Source organism: Artemia franciscana, chromosome 8, assembly GCF_032884065.1.
Source record: "Artemia franciscana chromosome 8, ASM3288406v1, whole genome shotgun sequence".
Classification (NCBI taxonomy): domain Eukaryota; kingdom Metazoa; phylum Arthropoda; class Branchiopoda; order Anostraca; family Artemiidae; genus Artemia; species Artemia franciscana.
In genome coordinates this window covers 18,522,504-18,543,562 of record NC_088870.1, presented here as the reverse complement: position 1 = coordinate 18,543,562, position 21,059 = coordinate 18,522,504, and the positions used below count along the sequence as shown (strand labels likewise).

The following is a 21,059-nucleotide window of genomic DNA, read 5'->3' as shown; positions in this document are numbered from 1 at the left end:
GTTAAAATTTTTGAAAAAAATTCTGCGGGGGGGGGGGAATTTCCACAGGGGTACTTTCCAGGGAGGAGGAGAGGGTAAACGCCTATAATCTCAATAAATATTCATCCAGTTATGAAATAACACTTCAGTCCTCCACAGTACCTTGAAACATACAAATGACCCATTTATTTAAACATGTGTTTTTCAATATAAAAAAGAGACAGGATTGATCCTTCGTGTCCGGTTAGCTCAAAACATTCAGAGATAGTTACTTACAATATCTCAGGAACAATTAAAGAGTTCGCGTTGAAATTCTGGAGGATTATTGGAGGGTGGGAGAGGGTCGAGAGGACTTTGAATGTTGACTTCGAGACAAAAAATGACAAGACAGTTAGTACAACCACTTCATTGAATACCATATCTTCAGCACCTTGTGAACGGGCTTAGGGTGTGAAGTTGGAAATTTCAGGTACTTTTGGGCAAAGGAAAGGAATAAGAAGCTTAACAATTTTTGTCTCCAATCCAGATAAAAACAATGTTTAGCAACATTTGCTTTTACAAGACTTGCAATTTATGCATGTCTAAGTAGCGAGATAAAATAAGACATTACGCACTGCCATATTGTCAGAATTACGCATTTGCAGTATCTAGGGAACGGCTAATGTTATTAAGCTAAAAATTTCAGGGGATGCTGAAGGGAATAATGGACTAAATCAATAGACACTATGTAGATCCAGGTTATCAGAATACCCTATCTCGGAATGTTACAATGTGCAATATCTCTTTATTCAAGCATAAAAAAGGAATATTTTTAAGCCCTTTATTTGGTTTTTCTGCCTAGATTTTAAGGGTCAAGATTTTGACTCGCTATTTATATTTTGGACACAATTTTGTTATAAATTGTAATGATAGTTTTACTACAGAACTTTGGAGATATGGGAAGAGGGAATATTATTCAAAGAGACGGATTGAAAATCTGCATAATTTTTGTCCCTCTACAGGGCTGAAATCATCCTGACCCCCATCCTTTTACAGCATTGAATACAGACAAATACTGATATCGACCATTTTATCATAATAATCTTATTGCGTTATATTCTACTTAACTGCTTCTTTTTAAGTAAATGCATTTTAAGCTTATTTTTCAAAAGAGTTCTGTTTAGTTGTATAAAAAAGAAAACAGGACGTAAAGAATCAATGCAAATAGATTTGTTTCCGATTGAGTTGGTTCTGACATTTTTATTGGAAGAGTCTTCAGTGCCTGAATCTTAAGCTGAGTTTCTTCACAAATTTATTGTCCTTCATAAGCTCCCCTTAATCTCCCTAAGTCAAAATTTAAGATCTAATTGACCTCTCCCCGTCCAATATTCCCTCTAATTATCAGCTGGGTCAGTCGTTAATTTATACCTTAGACGGGCCTGATATACTGTAGATACGCCTTTTCAAACACCTGCATACACATAGCCATTTTCGATTAGTTTTCTATCCCCTTAAACATTGCCTGAAAGTTTCATCTTAATACTCTTAGTTGTCCTTAATATGCCGCAAATAGACCCTTTTGCAAATATGGATGCACATAACGTCTTCTGATTTAGTTCTCACAACACTCTGAAATTGTCAAAGATGCTCTGGAAAGTTTCAACTTAGTAACCTTTGCCGTTCCTGAAATATTAAAGGTACGCTCTTTTAACAACATGGATGCACAGACTATCTTTTGATTTGGTTCAACACCCACCTCAATATACGCAGAAAAATTCATCTTTTTACACTTAGTCGTTCCTGAGATATAGCATATCCAACTGTTTATCAGCCTGGATGCACATCTGGTCTTTTGGCTTATTTTAACATACCCCTCAACTTGCCCTATACACCTTCTTGACAATCTGGATGCAGGGTGTCTTTTGATTTAGTTCAGCATTCTCCTCAGTAGCCCTTGAAAGTTTCAACTTGACACCCTTAGACGAATCTGAGCATTGCAGATACATCCTTTTGTCTACGTGCACGTAGTGCCTTTTGATTTGGTTTTCGTCATATTCTTAAAGTTTCAACTTATCGCCCCTAGTCATTCAAGAGATATTGTAGATGTGCCCTTTTGGCAACCTGGATGCGTATAATGTCTTGTGATCAAGTTCAACATGTCCTGATGGTCCCAACTTGTTATCCTTAGCCGTTCATAAAAACTTTGCAGATACGCCCTTTTGAACATCCTGATGCATAAAGTGTCTTTTTATTTAGTTCTTCATTCCCTGAAAGTTTCATTTTAATACCCTTGATCGTTCCTACAACATATATGTCCCTTCATCAACCTGAATGTACATACAGACTTTTGGTTTACTCAAATATACCCCAAATTTACCCTGAAAGTTTCTACTTAATACCCTTAGCCGTTCTTAGGATTGATCAGATCAAGCCTTCTGTCAACCTGGATGCACATAGGGTCTTTTGGTTTAGCTCAGCATCCTCCTCAATATTTCCTGGAAGTTTCAATTACTTACCCTTAGCCGTTTCTGAGACGCTCTTTTGACAACTTTGATGCACATTTTGTCTTTTGATACAGTTTAACATTTCCCTAAAACCTTCAATCTTTTAGTTTATTTTTTGGGTTAAATTTGATATGCCCCTTAACTTAGCCTGAAGGTTTCAACTTAATACCCTTAGCCGTTCCTAAGATTTTGCAGATATCGCCCTTTTGACCACCTGTACGCTTACAGTCTCTATTGATTTAATTCCACATGCTTGTAAAAATTCAACGTAATAGCCTTAACTACGCTACAAACAATTCACTGTGGCACTCAGCCAGCTGAGGCCAACACAGCTGTGCAAGCTCCTTCTCCATCCCAATTTAGCCAAACCCTCTACTTTACACCCTCCCAGGGAGTTCCAATTTCCCTTAAATCTTTCCTTCCACCCTCTTCGGTGACGATCTGCTTTTCGTTTGGCCCTAGATGGTTGGCTGACAAGTACAATTTTTGGCAATCTGTCATCCTTCATCCACAGCACGTGTTCTAGCTATCTCAACCTTTCATCCATTATAGCCACAGAAAACGGGATTAAACCAAATTTTTCATGCAATTTACTGTTTGAAATACTGTCAGTCCAACGGATACCCAAACAATCCTTAAACAATTTTTCTGTAAAACATCTAACAAATCATCCATAGTAACTAAAGATTTAAAAAGCCGTTCAAAAACGATGTTGGATATTAACTAAAAGTACATATAAAAAATAAAATAATAATAGTAATACATGGAAGCCACATCGCCTTTTACTTAGGCAGCAGTTTTGCACTCCATGCGATTTTTGGTCGCTCTAACTTCAAATTATTATCTTCTGCTCGTCTTAGGATTTAATATGTCCCCTCTTTTCTTTTGAAAACTTTTTTTTTCGCATGTATTTTTTTTTCTTTTTTAGACCAAACCATGGCCCATAGTAACCAGAATTTAAAAAACCAGTTCAGGAACGATGTTGGATACTATTAAAAAGCACACCATTCGAACTGGGATTGCCAAAAATCTATAGAAGAAAGTTAAAGCCCCTCCCCCCACTCTAAAAAAATTAAAATATATTTTGCGCGGGTAGCACTGATGTGCCCTCTTTTTCTTTATCCTTCTAATTCCTAAAGTACAGGTAGTAATATTGCACTAAGAAACAATCCATAACAACACAATAGAAAAAAAATATCTATCAAATTTAGCCAAACGTCCGACTTTCCTGCTTTTGTGATACGACCTAGTGCTAATGCATCGTAAATAAATAATTAGCTATTCATTAAATAACTTGCAAGTCCCAACTCTGTAAGTATGATTTACTTTCTAGCTCCTCTATGGATTCCATACAGATCCGTACTTAGAAAACAACAGTGAAAATAACCATTTGTTGGTATTCACCATAAATTTATACCATGAGAAACTTAGTATTACAGTGTCATGCCTGAAGATAACTGTAAAGCAGTCAACTTTGACATTTTAGCTGTTTCCTCCTCATCCGAGTAAAAATCTCTGGGCAGGATGTGTATAAGCCCGGATGAAGAGCAGATTTTCCATAAATTTTCCAAGGGACGGAAGACAAATTTGTCTTATTTTTTTAATTTTTCTCAATGAGAATGCCAAAAATGGATCTAAAATGAGACTACTTAAAAAGATGTTTTTCAAAATCTCGGGCGACAAATACCCCCTCCAGATGACACCACTGGCTAAAATAAAGTTATAATTTAACATAACTTTTACAAAGAGAATATCCTGAAGAAATAGAAATTATGAGTTAGTTTTTGTTACTGACTAGAAAGGAGTTAAAAACCAAGAAGCAGTTGATTCCAAGCATATACCCGGGAAGCTCTTTACTGAGGGAAGTCCTATTCTCATAAAGAAGACGTTGCTAGAATAGATAACTTCGAAGACCACACTGCCTTTCCATGACGAAAGTAAAACAGTTCAAAATAGGGATGAAACCTTTTATTTGACAGTGAACAGATATAAAATTATTTAACTGGATATTTCGAACACATATACAGAGTTCATCATCAGCACATATACAGTTTTACTGCTGATGATGAACACTGTATATGTGTTCGAAATATCCAGTTCAACAATTTTATATCTGTTCACTTTCAATTAAATGGTTTCATCCCTATTTTGAACTGTTTTACTTTCGTGCTAGAATAAGAAACACGGTATCCTAAGGAGATGCATAAACCCAATAATCCTGGCAATTTTCAAGAAGAAGGATATCCCTAAAACAAAACAGGCGGGAAGAGCAATTGCCCCCCCCTATACTTTAAAAAAATATCATGTTGGATATTTTCATTGGAAGAATTGAAAAAAAAACTAAGTTTCGAAGGGCGCACCGCAGCCCATAGTAACCAGAGGTATAAAAAAGCGTTTTGAAAAAGAAAACATTCTAGTGAGAAATAATTGCCAATAAAAGCTGATTCGAGAATGGTAACTTATTTTTCAGCTAATCTTATTAGTAAAAGTTTATTGCCAATATATATATATATATATATATATATATATATATATATATATATATATATATATATATATATATATATATATATATATATATATAGATAGTTCATTTGAAAGGATATCGCCACTTTTAGTGTTCTTTTTAAGTAATAGGAGAGATCATGGCTCAGCAAAGTGGCATTTTCTGCCATCTTGTGCCATCAAATTATGGCCCGAAGAGGATCAGCATTCCAGAAAATAAGAAATTTTACAGTAGAAAATCAGTTTTTCAGGTCTATGACCCTTAACGGAAGATTTTTGGCTCCCTATCTTGACAAACCACAGCGAAGTGGCGTGTTCTGCTATTTCGTTCCTAAAACATCAATTTTGGCCAAGAGGGTAAAAAAAAAGGGAATAAAAATTTCAAGATTCATACTTAGAATTTGAATATTCGTTCATAGTCTAAAACCCTAAACAGGAGGTTACGATCCCCCCATCTCGAGAAACACCAGCAAAGTGGCATTTTCTACCATTTGCACCGCAAAACATCAATCTTTTGCACCGTAAAACATCAATCTTTTGTTCAATAATCAATTTCAAACATTAATTTTTTGTTCAATGATGGCCAAAATCCCGGAGATGGGAATTCTAGTAGAACCAATCTATTATTCATGATATAAAACTCTAAACAGAGGGGTTTTAGTCCCCATCTTTATAGACCACAAAAAAGTGGTGTTTTCTGCAAACGTCTTTTCTAACTTTTCTACCCCCTCGCCTGTACATGTGGATTCAGAGCACACCGCAAGTGATCATCTTGGTCTTAAGTTTAATGTTCCTTTTGGTCACGATGTGAAATCAAAAAGGCCAGATTATACAGAAAGACGCGAGTGGAAAAAGATTAACCTCAGTCTGTACCAGTCGACGTGTGACGAAATTTTGGACAAAATAAAAGTCCCATTCCAGCTTCTTGTCCATGGGTGCGATGACAAGATTGCACTCAATACATACTGCGCTGAAATTACTCACGCGCTAAAACTTCCTGAGTCTGCAGCCGTACCTAGTGCAGTTATTGGGAAGGGTACAAGGAAAAGAGGATGGAGTGACGATCCTTACGTGAAGCATGCCAAATGGAGGTCTAAGATGTGGTATTCTGTGTGGCGCGACTCTGGCAAGCCGAGGACCGGCACTGTCTTCAATCTCTTTTGTAAAACAAAAAGAGAATACAAAGCGTGTGTGGATGAGCTGAAAGTGAAGGAAGCAGAAACTGCTCCGGCAGAGGATATCCGTGACCCAAAAAATATGTGGAAAACATTCAAAAGTAGTAAAGTGCAGTCCAAGCCATGTGCCATGATACCTGAGGAACAGTGGATAAGACATTATTCGAAGGTCTTCGGATCTAAAGATACTCCCTTGGAAAAAGAATATGATGAATCGCTTAAATCGCGTCTTGATTTACTGCTGAAAAAGAGACTATTTTTTTGTATCCGTGAATGATGTTTTGAGGGCTGTTCGCCAGTTAAAGGTTAAAAAGGCTCCAGGTCTTGATGGTGTCAGTAGTAATCATCTGCGCAATGGTTCACCGCTTTTGATCCAGCATATGCAACTACTTTTTCAGATGTGTATAGATAGTGCCACCGTCCCCAAATCGTTTTGTACCGGAGTCGTTACAAACATCCTGAAGAAAGGAAAAAACGCAAATGAGTGTGGAGGCTACAGGCCGATTACTGTCTCAAGTTCATTGAGCAAGGTGCTGGAAAAATTGGTCCTTCGCGAAGTTACATCGAAGTGTGTGATAGACTACAGGCAGTTTGGGTTTCGAAAGCATCTCAGCTGTGCTTTCGCCCATAGACTTCTAAAGCGCATTCTTGCCAAAGCTGATTCACTTGAGTTATCCGTACATATATGTAGTGTTGACATTTCCACTGCATGTGATTCAGTAATCCAGTCTGCTGTGTTCCACACCTTGCTAGATGCCGGTGTGAACGCCCATATAGTAGCTATGTTATCATTTTGGTACTCTAATAGCTACATAAGAGTGAAACTTAGGCTTGAAAAACTCAGTGAGCCAGTTAAACTAACGAGAGGACTTCGACAAGGTTCCGTCTCAAGTCCGATATTATTTAACACGCTGACTTCTAAGGTTACAAAACAAATTTCTGACGGGCTAAGATTTGATACTTGTGATTTGAGTTTAATAAGCTATGCTGATGATTTACTTATGTTGAGTTTTTCATTGAGTGTAATGCAGGATAATTTAGATGAGCTTGTATCTGGTTATAGCGCTATTGGTCTACAAGTTAATGGCCAGAAAACTGAATTTCTGGTTTCCAGCTCTGCGAAACAAGAGGCACCAGCACCAACTGTATCCGTAGATGGTGCTATTATTGCACCATCTTCTTCACTCAAGTATTTAGGTCTTCGGCACGGCCGAGATAAGAAAATTACAAGAACTCTTTGCCTTGATACCCTTGTGTCTAACCTGCGAGTGAGCTATACTAAACTAGCCCCGCTGAAGTATTCTTACAATCGGCAAATTTTGGCGAGGATGTACAGAGAAGTGGCATTACCACATGTCCTTTACCTTTCCCCGCTTTGGGAATGGTTCACAGAAACAGAGAGACTAAAAGTTAGGTCCGCGTTTTGCAGATATTTGAAGTTTGTGATACGCATACCGCTATTCGAGAGAAACTCATTTCTTTTGAATAAGTATCAAATTCCAGATCACCGTGAAGCTGTGGCAGAACAGGAAACTAATACTAGAAAAGGTGCCCTTGAGCACCTTTATAATTTCCTGCCGTTGCACGTCATATATGAGCTATGAATGTGTATAGTGAATGTAACCTAATCGTTCAATTTTTAAGTATTGTTTTTCGCCTTTTTCTTTTTCCTTTTTATTTTTTTTTTCTTTATACTCCGCCATGTTGTTGTTCTAAAGGTGGGCTAAAATAAACTATCTATCTATTGGTGCCATATAACTTCAATTTTTGCCCAATGAGGGTCAAAAGGCCGTGGAATACAAATTCCAAGGCAGTCCGCTGATTTTTCACGGTCTAAGGCCTTAAACAAGAGGTTTTGAGGCCGCCAGCTCGAAACATTACTCTAAAGCATAACGTGAATGTTGCTGCGAGTTTCTTCTTTATTCATAATTCGTTAGACATTGAGGATCTTGAATGGGTCATTTAAAAGCTACTGTTTCTTTCTACGTGCCACTTAAAAGAATCTATCTTGAAGTGTCATATAGCAGCTTCAGTACTTGAAAGGTTGGGGAGAATACTAAAGGTATCAAGATAATCTCCACAATCGAAAACCCTTGGCCAGAGGTTCACAACCCCCTCCTTTTATATCCCCCATCCCCCTTCAGAAGCGAAGACTGAAAAAACGCCTATTGAAAAAATACCAATTACTAATTGACTCCATTAAGAGCAAATTCTCAAAGATACTGGTGACATTATAACCCTTGGACTCTTTAGTCATGTGACATATTCCCCACATCTTGTAGGAAGTTTTAAGGAAGGTAGGAAGTAAAACCTATATCGTATTTTAACAAAAAATCCTATTGATGTCTTTAGTTTCAACACCTAAAAGATCTTTTTGTAAGGTGCATTGAGTATGTTCAGAAAAAGTAAACTGAACAAAAAATAATTTTTTTTTAAACGAAGTTTTCTTACAGAATTTAAGAGCAAAGTTGAAACTTCAAACGACCAAAAATTATTTGTGACAAATAATTAAAAAATGATTTGTGATATTTTCCTATATTTATAGAGTTCCGGAAACTAGGGCTTTACTGAAAAATGAGCTTGTTCCGGTTTCCTAAAGAACTATAATAGTAACTAAAGTTATCGATATCATGGTCGCTGAAAAGCTAACTTATAAGTTAATCTGGTAGAAAAAGACTCCACTACCGACCTGAATAAATCCAGGAGGATAACGCCAACGAGAATAATGTAAAACTTGGTTTGCATCCGTCAAAGCAAACCTCGAACCAAAAGAATTTACCCGCTTTGGTCGATGATGTGACAAAAACTGGAGATTGACCTTAACAAAATAGACCACTGAAAAAGAAACTCAATTGTGAAAGAGACCATTGGGTGCCATGAAAACCTCTCAGCCCCTGTCTTCCGCAAAATAAAAGTAAATAAGGTTTTCTGGAATGACATTTTGCGTTCTAACATTATTGGTTTCTTCTCAAAACTCCGCCTAATCGAAGATTAGTGAAATGTACTATTCCAGGATCATCGCAAGCGCAAAACTATTACACAACATCTATGTCCATTAAACAACCCTTAGTAAGACCTGACTGCGAGAATTTCAATGGCTTAGTGATGTTCAGGATATGAGCCGGTCACAAGTTCCGAAGAAAAATTTCAAATGTTACATTTATGCCTCTAGTAATCCTAGATGATCATTAGGTCAACAGAAGAAGCATATGTAACTTTGTGAAGACATGACTTTCAAGAACGGCTGATACGGTAGTATAGGTCCTTTGGATACAAGCACATCTCTATACAATACTCCTTTCTTCCTTAATGGTTTAAGACCATGATGGAGGTTTAACGGCGATTCCCCCAATGCTGCCATCTACATAATCAAAGTCATAGATGGCGATATTGTAAACTATAGTTATAGTTGATGACATATTTTCTTTTCAACGACATATTTTTTTAGCTTTTAAGCAGTTTTTCATCAATTTTATGAAATTTATGTCTCATGTATGAATCGAACGTGAGACCCATGATTTCCGGGCTATTAGCGGGCTTGCGCATGAGTTTGGGTCTCAGCATTCGCATCCAGGCCCCCCACCAGGGCCCCAAATCCCCCTCCAGAACCCCATGTCCCTCTGCAGGGCCCCAGCAGCCCTACCAAGTTTTTACACTCCCCCAATGATTTTTTCTTTTCTTGGTTTTTATGAATTTGTCCAGATTTTCAGGGAAGAGCCTTAATTTCTACGGTTTGGTCTTGATTTTATGAATCCGTTGGGATTTCTATATATTGGTCATAATTTTTTAGAGGTTGACCATGATTTCTACGGTTTGGTCTTGATTACTGCGGTTTGATCAGAGTTTCTAGGATTGGCCCTAATCTTTATGAATTTGTCTGGATTTATATGCATTGATTATGATTTCTATGAATCCCCCTGAATTTCCATGCATTGATAATGGTTTCTACGGGATTCTTCAGGATTTCTATGTTTTCTACAATTTGTCTTCATGTCTCTGGTTTGCCCAGGAGTTTTATGGTTTAATCTGATTTTTATGAATCTGTGCGGATTTCGATGCATTGCTTATGATTTCTATGAATTCTTCCCGATTAATATGTATTGGTTATGGTTTTTATGAATTCGTCGCGACTTCTATGTATTGGTCATGATTTTTAGAGGTTGGCCTTGATTTCTACAGTTTGGTCTTCATATCTAGGGTTTGGTCTTGATTTCTATTGCTTTTTCTCAAGATCTAGGGTTGGCCCTGATTTCTACAATTTGGTCTTGATTTTTATGAATTTGTAAAGATTTCAAGAGGAAGACCTTAATTTCTACAGTTTGATCCTAATTTTTATGAATTCGTTGGGATTGCTATGTATTGGTCATGGTTTTTTAGAGGTTACCATGATTTGTACAGCTTGGTCTTGATTTCTATGGTTTGGTCTGGATTTCTAGGGTTGGCCCTGATTTGTATGAATCCGTCTGGATTTCTATGCATTGGTTATGATTCCTATGAATATCTCTGAATTTCTGAGCATTGGTGTTGAGTTCCATTGGATTTGTGTGGACCGGTCGTGATTTCCACAGCTTTGTCTTGATGTCTCTGGTTTGGTCTGGATTTTTAGGGTTGACCCTGATTTTATGAATTCGTCTGTATTTCTGTGCATTGGTTATGATTTCTATGAATTCCCCTGAATTTCTTTGCATTATGATTTCTATGTGATTTTTCTTGATTTCTATGGTTTCGTATAGATTTCTAGGGTTGGCCCTGGTTTTTATTAATCCGTCTGGATTTCTATGCATTGGTGAATTTCTAAGCATTTGGTGTTGATTTCAATGGGATTTTTATGGATTTGTATGGACAGGCCATGATTTCCACAGCTTTGTCTTTATGTCTATGGTTTGGTCTGAATTTATTGGGTTGACCCTGATTTTTATGAATTCGTCTGGATTTCTATGCATTGGTTATGATTTCTCTGAATTCTCCTGGATTTCTTTGTATTATACTTTCAATGTGATTTTTTTTTGGATTTCTATGGACCGGTTTTGTTTTCCACAGTATAGTCTTGATGTCTCTGGTTTGGTCGGGATTTTTAGGGTTGACCCTGATTTATATGAACTTGCATGGATTTCTATGCATTGTTTATGATTTCTATGGGGTTCTTCCAGATTCCCATGTATTGGTTATGATTTTTATGAATTTGTCAGGATTTCAATGTGTTGGCCATGATTTTTTAAGGGTCAGCCATCATTTCAACAGTTTGGTCTTGATTTCTACAGTTTGGCGTGGATTTTTATGAATTTTTCCGGATTCTAAGAGGATGGCCTTAATTATAGGTTGACCTTGATTTTTATGAATTCGTCGGGATTTCTATGCAATGGTCAGGATTTTTCTAGAGGTTGGCCATAACTTCTACAGTTTGACCTTGACTTCTATGGTTTAGCCTAGATTTCTATAGTTTGGTCTAGATTTCTAGTGTTGACCCTGGTTTTTATGAATTTTTCTGGATTTTTAATATGCATTGGTTATGATTCCCATCAATTCTCCTGAATTTCTTTGTATTAGTTAGGACTTCTATAGGATTTTCCAGAATTTCTCTGAACCGGTTGTGATTTCTACAGTTTCGTCTTGATGTCAGGTTTGGTCTAGATTCTTAGGGTTGACTCTGATTTTTATGAATTTGTGTGGATTTCTATGCAATGCTTATGATTTCTATGAATTCATCCAGAACTTTAAAGGTGAAACGTAACAAAACAGAAGACACTGAAGAAAATCTTTTAAGGTGAAAAGTAACAAAAGAGAAGACAATTTGAAAACATAAGACATTAGAAAAAACTTTAAAAAAACCCTCTTTGAAAGAAAACTTTCAAGTCGAAACATAACAAAACAGAAGAAACTTTAAAAAAAAACTTTTAAGGTGAACCTAACAATTACATATAGTTATTTTTCCTTACTTGGCACTCATTAAAGAATAATAATTTTAAGTTAAAGATGACACAGCAACTGATTTTATATTATTTAGGTTACATTATGTTAACAGATTTTGAGTTAGGTTCATTTGGTCTCAGTATGCGTGCGCACGTTTACTGAGTCCAAATGAACCATCAATTGTGGTGTCATCTATAACTTAAAATCATTGTTTTTTGATGAGCGCCTAGTAAAGAAAAAAATATATGGAGGTTATTAGATTTCACCATATGTTTTTTTCAAAATGTCTTCTGTTTTTAGGTTTCACCTTAAAAGTTTTTTTCAAAGTGTCTTTTGTTTTGTTAGGTTTCAACTTAAAAGTGTTTTTCCAAAGTATTTTCTGTTTTGTTAGGTTTCACCTTAAATGTTTTTTCAAAATGTTATCTGTTTTGACACATTTCACCCTAGATAAATTTTTTTAAGTTTGTTTTGTTTTGATAAGTTTTACCGTGAAAGTAACTTTATTCAAAGTGTCTCCTATTTTGTTGAGTTTCACCTTAAAAGTTTTTTCGAAGTGCCTTCTTTTTTGCTATGTTTCACATTAAAAGTTCTTTTTTTAAAGTGCCTTCTGTTTTGTTAAGTTTCACCTTATTTTTTTTCAAAATGTCTTCTGTTTTGTGATTTAACGCCTTAAAATTATTTTTCAAAGTGTCTTCTGTTTTGTTATGTGTCACCTTAAAGATTTTTTTCAAGTGTTCTGTTTTGTTCCGTTTTATCTTAAAATTATTTTTTTTCAAAGTTTCTTCTGTTTTGTTGCGTTTCACCTTAAACGTTTTTCTTTCAGTGTTTTCTATTTTATTACGTTTCACCTGAAAAGTTTTTTTTCAAAAGTGTTTTCCGTTTTGTGACGTTTCACTTTAAAAGTTTGTTTCAAAATGTCTTTTGTTCGTTACGTTTCAATTAAAAGTTTATTTTTCCAGTGTCTTCTGTTTTGTTACAATTTCACCTTAAAAGTTTTCTTTCAAAGAGTTTTCTATTTTGTTAGGTTTCACCTTCAAAGTTTTTTTGAAGTGTCTTCTGTTTTGTTAGGTTTCATCTTAAAAGTGTTTTCTTCAGTGTCTTCTGTTTTGTTACGTTTCACCTTACAAGTTTTTTTCAAAGTGTCTTCTGTTTTGTTGCACGTCACCTTGAAAGTTTTTTTTCGAAGCGTCTTCTGTTTTGTTACGTTTCACCTTAAAAGTTTTCTTTCAAGGTGTCTTCTGTTTTGTTACGTTTCAACTTAAAAGTTTTTTTCAAAGTATCTTCTGTTTTGTTATATTTCACCTTAAAATTCTGGATGAATTTATAAAAATCATAAGCATTGCATAGAAATTCAGACAAATTCATAAAAAACAGAGTCAAGCCTAAAAAACCAGACATAAAGATAAAACTCTAGAAATCAGGACAGGTCCATAGAAATCCAGAGAAATCTTATATAAATCGTAACCAATACATAGAAATCCGGAAGAATTCACGGAAATCATACGCAATACATAGAAATCCAAAATAATTCATAAAAAGCAGAGTTAACCCTAAAAATTTAGACAACAAAAAAAAAGACATCAAGACAAAACTGTAGAAACCGTAACCGGTACATAGAAATCCAGATAAATCACATAGCAATCATAACCAATGCATTGAAATTCAGGGGATTTCATAGAAATCATAATAAATGTATAGAAAACCAGACGAATCCATAAAAATCAAGGCCAACTCTAGAAACCCAGACCAAACCATAGAAACCAAGACCAAACTGTAGAAATCATGGACAATATCTAACAAAATCACGATCAATGCATAGAAATCCCGACGAACTCATAAAAATCAATATAAAACTGTAGAAATTAAGGCGTCCTCTTAAAATCCGGACAAGTTCTTAAAAATCAAGACCAAACTGTAGAAATCTGAGATAACTCGGGACCAAACCCTCGAAATCCAGACCAAACTGTAGAAATCATAGCCAACCTCTAAAAAATCATCACCAACAAATAGAAATCCCAACAAATTCACAAAAATAATGACCAATACATAGAAATCTGGAAAAATCCAACAGAAGTCATAAGCTAAGCATAGAAATCCACGCCAAATCATAAAAATCAGGGTCAACCCTAAAAATCCAAACCAAACAAAAGACACCAAGAAAAAACTGCAGAAAACAAGGCCAGTCCATAGAAATCCAGAAAAATCCCATAAAAATCATAATCAATGCACAGAAATTCAGGGAAATTCATAGAAATTAAACCAATGCATAGATATCGAGACGAATTCATAGAAATCAGAGCCAACCCTAGAAATCCAGACCAAACTGTAGAAATCACGGCAAAGCTCTAAAAAATCATGACCATTACATAGAAATCACAACGAATTCATAAAAATCAGGACCAAACTAGAAATTAAGGTTATCCTCTTAAAACCAAGAAGCATTCATAAAAATCAAGACCAAACTGTAGAAATAAAGGACAATCCTAGAAATCCAGACCAAACCATATAAATCAAGACCAAAATGTAGAAATCAAGGCCAACCTCTAAAACATCACGACCAATAGATTTGAAATCCATTGCATTGGGGCCCTGCAGGGGGATATGGGGGCCTGGATGGGAACTTGAGGCACTGGAGGGGGACTCGGGGCCCTGGTGGGGAATATTGGGTCCTGGAAGAGAATGTTGGGACCCCAACTCATGCGCAAACCCGGTAACAGAAAATCGATGTGCTGAGGATTATTACATTGAAATAATGACACCTGGTCGGCTGTAGTCATTACAATTTTTTTTCACAAAAAATTTTTCATTAAACATCGAAAGGATATGTCTGTGTATATATATATATATATATATATATATATACTAGCTAGTATATATATATACTACCTAGTTGGTGGGGGCGCTTCGCGCTCCTCCCCCAAGCCACCCCGCGCGCGTAAGTCGTTACGCGCCATTGTAGTTGTGTCCCTGTGTCCCACCTGTGAATATAGATAGATATATATATATTTTTTTAACTACGTAAAACTTGCGAATATACAACATTCTTGGCTGTCCCATTGTCTGTGTATATAAATAGATTGTCAGGTTTACCGACTCTTGAACATGCAACAATTGTCCATGGGAAAAACAATCTGTATTCAGATCTATACCTCATTATTCTAATGATTGCCCTTGAGCTTTGTTGATGGTGATTGCTAATCAAAATTCCCTGTGTCCCCGTCGTCATTTATATACCCCCTGTGCCCCCCGGCGTCCCCGTTGTTGTTGTTTCCCTGTGTCCCGGTCGTCATTTGTGTCCCGGTGTCCCAGTCTGTAATTTCTCTTTGAGTGTCGCGGTCGTCATTTATATTCCCTGTGTCTGTGAAACAACAAAAAATTGTTGTTTCCCTGTGTCTCGGTCGTCATTTGTGTTCAGGTGTCCCGGTCTGTAATTTCTCTTTGAGTGTCCTGGTCGTCATTTATATTCCCTGTGTCCCGGTCGTCATTTGTGTCCTGGTGCTTTGTTGATGGTGATTGCTAATCGAACATTCCTTGTGTCCCGGTCGTCATTTGTGTCCCGATGTCCCGGTCTGTAATTTCGTCAGTCGACAAACATGACGTCAGTCGACACACAAACTTGACGTCATTCGACAGACACACAGATAACTTATTTATATATATATATATATATATATATATATATATATATATATATATATATATATATATATATATATATATATCTCAAAAGGATATGACTGTCCAGTAAACATCTCAAATCACAATGGTATGCATATTCACGGAATGATGCCAAAAAAAAGGTGCCCAAAAACAGATTACTGATAACAGTCATTAAAAATCCAATTGAAGAATCAATTGCGCAAATAACTTGTTACGATATTGTGACACTTAACAACAGTTGACTAGTGTCCCAGAAACAATACATTGATTGCCTATAATGTATTTCTAAGGAAATAATATCTTCAATGACTTGTTGGCTCAGTCGAGTAACATTTCGTTCTTTTACCATATGAAATCATGGGTCTTATGTTCGGTTCATACATCAGTCATAAATTCCATAGAATCAATGGAAAACTGCATAGAAGCTGAAACATTTTTCTTTAGAAAAGAAAACATGTCCCCATCTTTAACCGCAGTAAACAATAACGCAATCTATGACTTTCACTATGGCAGCATTGAGGGAATCGCCATTAAACCTTCTTTGTGGTGTTAAGCCGCTAAGGAAGAAAGGAGTAGTGGAAAGGGCTTTCCTTGTATTCAAAGGACCTATACTACTTGGGACTAAAAATCTGTACGTCGAGGTTATTGCAATCCTAAACAATACTTCATCAGTTATAGCCACAGACGTACCCAGGCATGAGGGGACTCGGAACCTGGCTCCCTCCCTAAAGCAGAAATTTTCTTGAATTTATGGGCACTTCTTATTCAAAATATCAAATGAAGCTTGGTTTTTACATTGATGCCCCTTATCCTCCTAAAAAAAATACTGATTCTGTGCCTGACTTGAGGGTTGGACAGATTTCAAATCTCAAAATAATCCCGATTCTTTTTTTGTGTGTGTTGGGGGGTATTAGACTGACTAACAGGATTTATCTGTGATATTTTAAATAAAACATGTCGAGCTCAAAGTGAGGCTAAGATTAGCTATGGCGCCCCTACTTTTAACACTTATTACCTAGTAGTCAGATAAAGCGATAAATCGTCTCCAAGCTGGCTGAATACTATCTTTAACTTCCTAACTTTCCCTAGATCCGTAAACTGAAGCCAAACAGTGAAGAATAGCAAATGTTATTACCTTTTTCCGTTTTGCTTCCAGTTCATTTTCACACAGGATCTGTTCAGTCCTTGTTTGGCATTTACAACTCCTCTCCTTGCAACAATCAAGCTCGGAATTCATTGGTCATTTAATTAGTATTCAACACTTATACTGTAGATTTCCAAACTAAAATTATAAAAATCAAAGCGCTAATATAACTTCCTAGTTTATCTGCAAACGTTTGCCAACAATTAATGAATTAACTCGGCAACTGATAACAGCATAAAAATTTACTGAACTGCTAAATAACAACTTCGCTGGATAGATAACCAATCTATAATATTTTTTTTAGGCACAATTAAGGTGATAAAAGCAGGGTGATTATAGAAACTTTAAATGGAATAGAATAGAAGAATACATATTCTTAAAAAGCTGTAATTTTAGGCCCTATCTTTTAACTGCCTAGGATGAAGCTCGTAAAAGCGATGACAAGAGGTGATACAGATTCTACTGCCATTTTCTCTGTGCAGTAGTGTCGGCCTATTCATAATGAGATTCAACTAATACCAATACTTAGTGTAACCCATCTAAGACCAAGACACGAACTTGATACATCAGAATTTTCAGAGAAATTTCTTATTGGCTGAAAAATTCTACATAAATTCTGATCGGCCTAAATTACCGCTAGCTCAATCTTGGTATAATAAAATCTCGTTTATGAATGGAACATAATAAATCCTTAGATCCATGGTTGTCACTTGAACAGAACTAATGGTAACAATTGATGCAGGAGCTCTACAGTCAGGTCCATTGGGGGGGGGATTCCCCCCCCCCCCAAATGAAGAGTATTTTTATTGTATTTTAATTTCTTAATCAAATAAGTCACCATACCTTTATTGAAAAGAACCAAGTTGTTCTCAGCCCCCCGCCAAAAAAAATCGCAATTTGGTACACCTGGATCTGAAGCCAATACCATTCCATATCAAACCATAAATAAGCTTGGTCCAAGACAGGAATTAAACCACTTTCCAAAAGACTGTAAAGTTTTATCATGAATTTAACATATCTTAACTAGAATGTTGTATTATGTCCTTAAATTCAAAATAATTAACACCTTAAAAATCACCTACCCCCATACAGATCTTTTGCCCCCTCCCAGAAAAGCCACTAAGATTCCAACTTCCAAAGTCAACTGGTTTTACCCATTTTTATGTTTTCCTGTAAAACCAATTCATCTTTTGCTTAACCAGCTTGATTCAGCCAACTTATCACGTTTTTTTATTATGTTAGTTTTAAGATCCTGTACAATAGGCTCACATTTCAATATAGCTGAAACATCCTGTATTAACACCTATTTACTGCTTAAAACTGTATAATCGAGTCATTACTACAACTTTCAAGGACTTTTTTTGGACAAGTGTATATGAAATCAATAAGCACAAATTCTAAAGAAATGGTGAGATTCAAGATTTCTTTTTAATTTGCATAAGGCATTAACAACTTAGACTTCATTATAGGCAGAAAAGAGTGTGAAGGCCCTTCCAAGAAATATATTGCCATTTTCCTTCTGAGAAACCCTCTGTGGCTTCCCATTACAACGAAAAAATTAAATGTTTTTGACTTTCAAAAGCAATCAATTTTAAATCATTTTGTTTGTTTTTCTGTGAAATAAATAAATCTTGTGGGCCTCCAACTTGTTTCAGCAAAATTATGCATGGCTTCTATTTTTTCAACTATAAAATTATTTATATATACTAGTTTTTCAATGCAGATACAATTTGGTATCCTAACTCTTTAAACTTCAACTTAATATCTTACAAATCCTAAAACAAATAAAATTCGAAGTTTTGGTTAGTTACTAGCTGAAAGATAAGCATGCTATTTGACTTTCCCTTGAACATTTTCCCAAACTTTATATTTAATGCTGTAGTAATTACATCCAAGCAGCCCCCTTCCTAATGCCCAGGCTGGTCTAACTTGTCTAACTAAGTCTAGTAAAATTCAAGAAGGAAGTAAAACAGTTCAAAATAGGGATGAAACCTTTTTATTGACAGTGAATAGATATAAAATTATTTAACTGGATATTTCGAACACATATACAGTGTTTATCATCAGCAGTAAAACTAAAAGACATGAATAAAAATAAACAAAATTTATACATAATAAACTAATTACATATAGTTTATTGCTCTTATTTTTTTCAATGCAACAGCGGAGGCAAATCTCTTTGACCTTTTTGGTTTTCCCTGAAAATTTGCTTTAAACCTTGGTCCCTAGAAATCAAAGAAACATTTTCAAACAAAATGAAATGATTTGGAAAATTAAAGATATGTTCCAAGAGGGCCAACGTGAAATCTTCAGGTTTGGTATTTTGCTTTAAAGACAATGAAATAGAATTATGATGTTGTAGCAATCTCATTTTTAAATTCTGGTTAGTACGTCCCACATAAGAGCTTCCACAAGTACATGGTATTTTATAAACCCCACTTTGTTGCTCTACAGAAGTCCAATCCTTTCCAGAATTTAAAAAACTAGCCAAAGTATTACTACCTCTTAAAGCTACCTTTAAGCCATTATGGTATTTTGTAAAATTCTTTTAAGTTTTTCACTCAAACCTGGAACATATGGTAGAGAACAAAAAATATCTTTCTTTTCTGTTCCAGAATATCATCTGAAAATTCTAGAAATTTTTTTCTTCTTTTCAAAAAGTCTGGTCAATTACCCAACCCAGATAATGACTACTTATTAAAATCTCTTTTAGCAACAATAATTATTCCTCAACGAATTTTGGAGAACAAATTCTAAAAATGTGGTCAGTTAAGGATATGATTAAACCAATTTTTACTTGGCGAGCATGACAGAAGAAAAACGACTAAAATCTGTTATTGTTAGTAGGTTTTCTGTAAATCTTAAAATCCAGACTATTTTCATTTTGTAAAAGACGGACATCCAGAAAAGGAAGTTTATTATCCTCTTCTAATTCTATTGTAAATTTTAAATCACCTCCCCAAAAATTAAGATGTTCTAAAAAACGTTTTAATTCCTCCACCCCATAATTCCATACTGAAATTATGTCATCCCTATATCTCCCCCAAAATTTATGTTTTAAAAAGTATGAATCTAATGCTATTGTTTCAATATTTTCTACAAAACAATTTGCTAATAAAGGACTTAAAGGGGCCCCCATGGGTAAACCATTTACTTGTTCAAAAAAAAGCCCTCTGAATTGAAAAAAATAAGAGTCATTCTTTGTTCTTTGATTGACTGTTCTTTTATTGACACTGGTGCCCCTCCCCCAGTCAAAGTAGTCTTTAGAATAGCTGTCAACTTTAGAATAGCATTGTAAATCTGATTACAGATTTACAGATCATTCAATGATTGTGATGAAGTATTTCCCTAGAGGCTAAAACTTAAACAACACAAATCACTGTTTTTTGGTTTGGCATTGGTGCCCCCTCTCCAAATCAAAGTAAAAAGACTTAAGAATAGCCATCAACCATCTGGTAGCCACCCCCTTTGCTCCTTTTCTCTGTGCCATCAATTAAATTTAGAAAACAAATCCTTTGAAATGAAAGGATCAATCAGTTTCTGTGGTGATAGTCCAAAGGAAGATCAAATAAAGCACAGAGCTCTATTCAAGGGGTTGAAATGTAGAGGAGCTGATGGAGAAGGGGAATTGATTATTTGTAAGGGTGCCATCATTAAAAAAAAACCTGCCAGCTAAACCAATCCCCCTGACCAATCCAAATCCAATGTCCAACTAATGTAATTGTCTTCTTCTACCCCTGTAAATTGTTTAAATGATTATGGAATTGTCCTACCAAATTTCATCTCTCAACTGTCTAGTAATGATCATAATAATGTTTTCCTGTCTGATGCTGACATTTCTTTTGTTTCTTCTGCAACAACTTGCTCACCTACTGTTTTTCCTTTGTTGTTTCAGCAGTGCTGTATCCAACAAAACAATACAAAAACATAATTCTTGGATAAGGCCTATATCTGGGACCATCAGGAAAGGGCAAGATTATCAGAAACATGACTAGGCTATGATATTTAGGAAGAACATACATTTTTGTTTGTTGGGAAAACAAAACTTTCAGGGATGGGTCTAAAGGCTAAATTATGTCATGGGAAGGTATTTTGAAGTACTTAACTCTACTCCCTCTCTCTAGAGGGTCCTGACCTTTAAAAATATGTTTGTTATGGCCTAAAAGTGAAACCTTGCAAAATAGATCTTTGGCCTGAATAAAG

General features: G+C 35.6%; 1 protein-coding gene across 1 annotated transcript in view; it reads right to left on the bottom strand.

Moving 5' to 3' along the window:
* The window catches only part of LOC136030088 (pleckstrin homology-like domain family B member 2), a 116,703-nt gene that overhangs the window by 94,040 nt on the left and 1,604 nt on the right, over nt 1-21,059 (bottom strand). Inside the window, exon 2 of the mRNA XM_065708753.1 lies at nt 16,848-16,994. Within this exon, the coding sequence (XP_065564825.1) occupies nt 16,848-16,949 (102 nt within the window). The 5' untranslated portion in view covers nt 16,950-16,994. The remainder of the gene's footprint in view (nt 1-16,847; nt 16,995-21,059) is intronic.